Consider the following 2,973-nt stretch of genomic DNA (forward strand, 5'->3'; position numbering starts at 1 on the left):
TTATGACCTATTGATACTTGCTGAGCGAAAGCTCATTAAGTTTGTTCGTGTTGTAGGAAGCACGGGTAAGGCACCAGCTCCCTGAAACTTGTTGCTGGGCATGCAGAGAGGATGTAGCAGTGGAATGTGGACAAGTGGGTCATGGATGTATCACGTGTTTTGGCAACGCCGCTGAACTTTATATGTAAAATAAAATAGTGTTTTATGTATTTTGATGACTAATGTAACAAAATGCTGTCAGCATGCTACAGTATTTTAGGAATGGCTGAAAACAGAATGATAGCTAAATGCTACAGCATTTTAACGTACATGGAAAAAAAAATGGCCTGAAATTTTTAGAAGTTATAACTAGTAAATGGTAGAGATTAAGAAATGTTAAGTATAAGCATAGGACGACAATCAAAAGTTAGGTTCGTCACAATTTCAGGGAAAGATCCAAAGAGTATGATCCCCTCGGTTTACGTAAAAGAAATTTAGAGTACCAATTTGAACAACTTTTTTTTTTTTCTCTTTTTCCAAATTAAGAAGAAATTGAAACCTTTAAAAAATGTAAAAGAAAAAAAAAAGATGAAAAAACGATTTACATTGAACGATTTTTTTTGTCTCAGTACTACTACCATGAAAAAAAAAAAAGGATCCTTACTCCACAGTACATTGTTTCAAAAGTCAACTGTTTAGTCACGTGTTAGAACGTTTTTCTCGTGGCCTTCTAGTCTTCATAACATTTCACACTCACTTCACGGTACAATTCACATGACCCTCTAAATCCATCTCTCATATCTATATTGATATTTTGATGAGATATGAAAACCTATGCCCACTTTGCCCATTTTCAAGTCTACGTACAACCAATCAAAGATTTTCATGACATTTTAAGTATGAGAACACATCACAGACCTTTGTACAAAATCCCTCATACCTACCCAAATCTTATCCCGAAAGAAGCACTAAATTCCAAATAAGTTAGATGATAATAACTAAATTCCAAATAAGGTAGATGATACTATTTGTATAAATAGAGGTAAGCCCACCCAAGTAAACTCACACTTCTCAATATCCAAATCCATATTCTCCTTCTCTCTACATTTTCATTCCGAAAGTGCAAACGATGGTGAGGTTCTAGTTGAGCCTTCTTCTTTCACTTTAATGATTTTTCATTTGTATTTTTCATGTTTGGAAAAGAGAAATATTATGTATTTTTTGAACGAATTTAGTTTGTTATTTTTTGAAAATTGAAATTATAGTTTGAGTTTTAAGAACATTTGTTGATTAATATTATGTATATATGACAGACGTTAGGAGATTCCATATATTAATATATACGTGTGCGGTTGATTAATATAATTGTGATTGTGTCTTCAAAAATATTTTGCAGTCGCTAGAAAAATTTGGACCATATGGAGGGCCTGGTGGTGTAGCTTGGGACGATGGCAAAACGCACACTGGAGTTTCCAAAATCTCCCTTTCATATAAGCCGGGTGAAGGCATTGGAAGTTTTACTGCATTCTATAAGGAGGATCCCACTACGGGAATCCCACATCCAACTGGTGACGATACCTATATAAGAGTGAATGTTAGTTTTTTTTCATTTCTTTATTTCTTTATTACTTTTCTTTGAAACCCAAATTTTAAAGGTATAATAATGAATATAACTTTCTTTTTTACTAATCTGTCCTGGGAAAGGCTCTACTATCAGAAAATAATGATAAGAATGGATATAACTTTCATCTTTCGTTTACTATTCTTTGAAATCCAGATTAAACTAGAAGAAGGGGAGGTCATAACGAAAGTGAGTGGCTACATTGGTGTTGTGCCCGGTGCCGACACAAAGACTGAAGTCATACGCTCGCTCACATTTACCACCAACGAGAATGAATATACATATGGGACTGCACAAGGAAGAGCTTTCAGTAGCCGACCAATCCTAACTAATTCCCTCATTGCTGGATTTGTCGGAAGAACCAGTACTGATTTTCTGAGTGCCATTGGAATTTACGTATCATCTTAAAATAAAACATGACGTCTCTAGATGTCTTGGCTTTCGGTTGTTTAATATATAATAAATAAATTCAAATCACCAAGAGTATAATGGTAGTATTTGTTGGTGTTGTTTGACTAGTATTACCATGATATACGCAAGGAATGGTTTGAGCATGCTTAAAATAAGCTCTCTATAGAGCGAGCTCTCTTCGTAGAGCTTCTTCTTGTGTGTATAATATATGATGTATTCAGTGTGATGTATGAACTAAGCTCTATATATAGAGCTGATTATTAAATAAAATTCAGTGGGAATGTCAAATATTTTATACTGCCTGTTTTCCTACGTACTATTTTTTAGTTAATTTTCTTCATCACATCTTTAATCGGATACCTTGACTAATTAAAAAAATACGCTTTTTTTTTAATATGTTTTACCCTCGAAGTTATTTTAAACAAAAAAAGAAAAGAAAAAACTGAGAAGTTGTTTTAAACAAAAAAAGAAAAGAAAAAATACACAGTTATATGATTATGTCGTCCAAGTAGGATATTGTTGGAATATTTTTATATGGACTTCCATAATCATAATAATTCACTCTGTAATTAATTAAAGCGTCTTATGGACAACTATGTTAATGTGAATTAACACATGCATGTATGTTAAATATCAGTCCATTATGGGATGGACACTTATTTTATTAACTCGGTTGAGGCATATGAACTTCCTCTATCTCATAATATTTGGTCAGCCCATTAGGCCAAATACTCTCTCATTTGGTAAAGCAAATATCCTCACCCCATCTCATTTGCTCTATTTTTTGGTGCCACCCTTTGTTTTTGGAAAAGGGTGTGCGTGGTTTTTTGGGGGTGTGGCCGACCAAAACAAAAAGAGGGAGAGATAGGGAGGAGCTCAACGCTCCTCTTGCCTTTCTTCATCCGTTTGCAGCTCCTCCACCCACTCCGACCGGCCATTGGCGGATTCCGGCGACCGTGGAT

General features: G+C 34.6%; 1 protein-coding gene across 1 annotated transcript; it reads left to right on the top strand.

The window, feature by feature from the left end:
* The first annotated feature begins 1,061 nt into the window (after positions 1 to 1,061).
* LOC21399263 (jacalin-related lectin 3) lies at positions 1,062 to 2,078 on the top strand. Its single transcript, XM_010109170.2, has 3 exons — positions 1,062 to 1,111; positions 1,376 to 1,573; positions 1,757 to 2,078. Exons 1-3 carry the CDS (start codon positions 1,109 to 1,111, stop codon positions 2,006 to 2,008), a joined length of 453 nt encoding a protein of 150 aa, XP_010107472.1. The 5' UTR covers positions 1,062 to 1,108; the 3' UTR covers positions 2,009 to 2,078.
* The last annotated feature ends 895 nt before the right edge of the window (positions 2,079 to 2,973 follow it).

Source organism: Morus notabilis, unplaced genomic scaffold (assembly GCF_000414095.1).
Source record: "Morus notabilis unplaced genomic scaffold, ASM41409v2 Scaffold351, whole genome shotgun sequence".
Lineage (NCBI taxonomy): Eukaryota > Viridiplantae > Streptophyta > Magnoliopsida > Rosales > Moraceae > Morus > Morus notabilis.

Coding starts and splice junctions, on each gene's coding strand:
- LOC21399263 (XM_010109170.2), top strand. Junction 1,574..1,756: donor ATACCTATATAAGAGTGAAT/GTTAGTTTTTTT, acceptor TTTGAAATCCAG/ATTAAACTAGAAGAAGGGGA.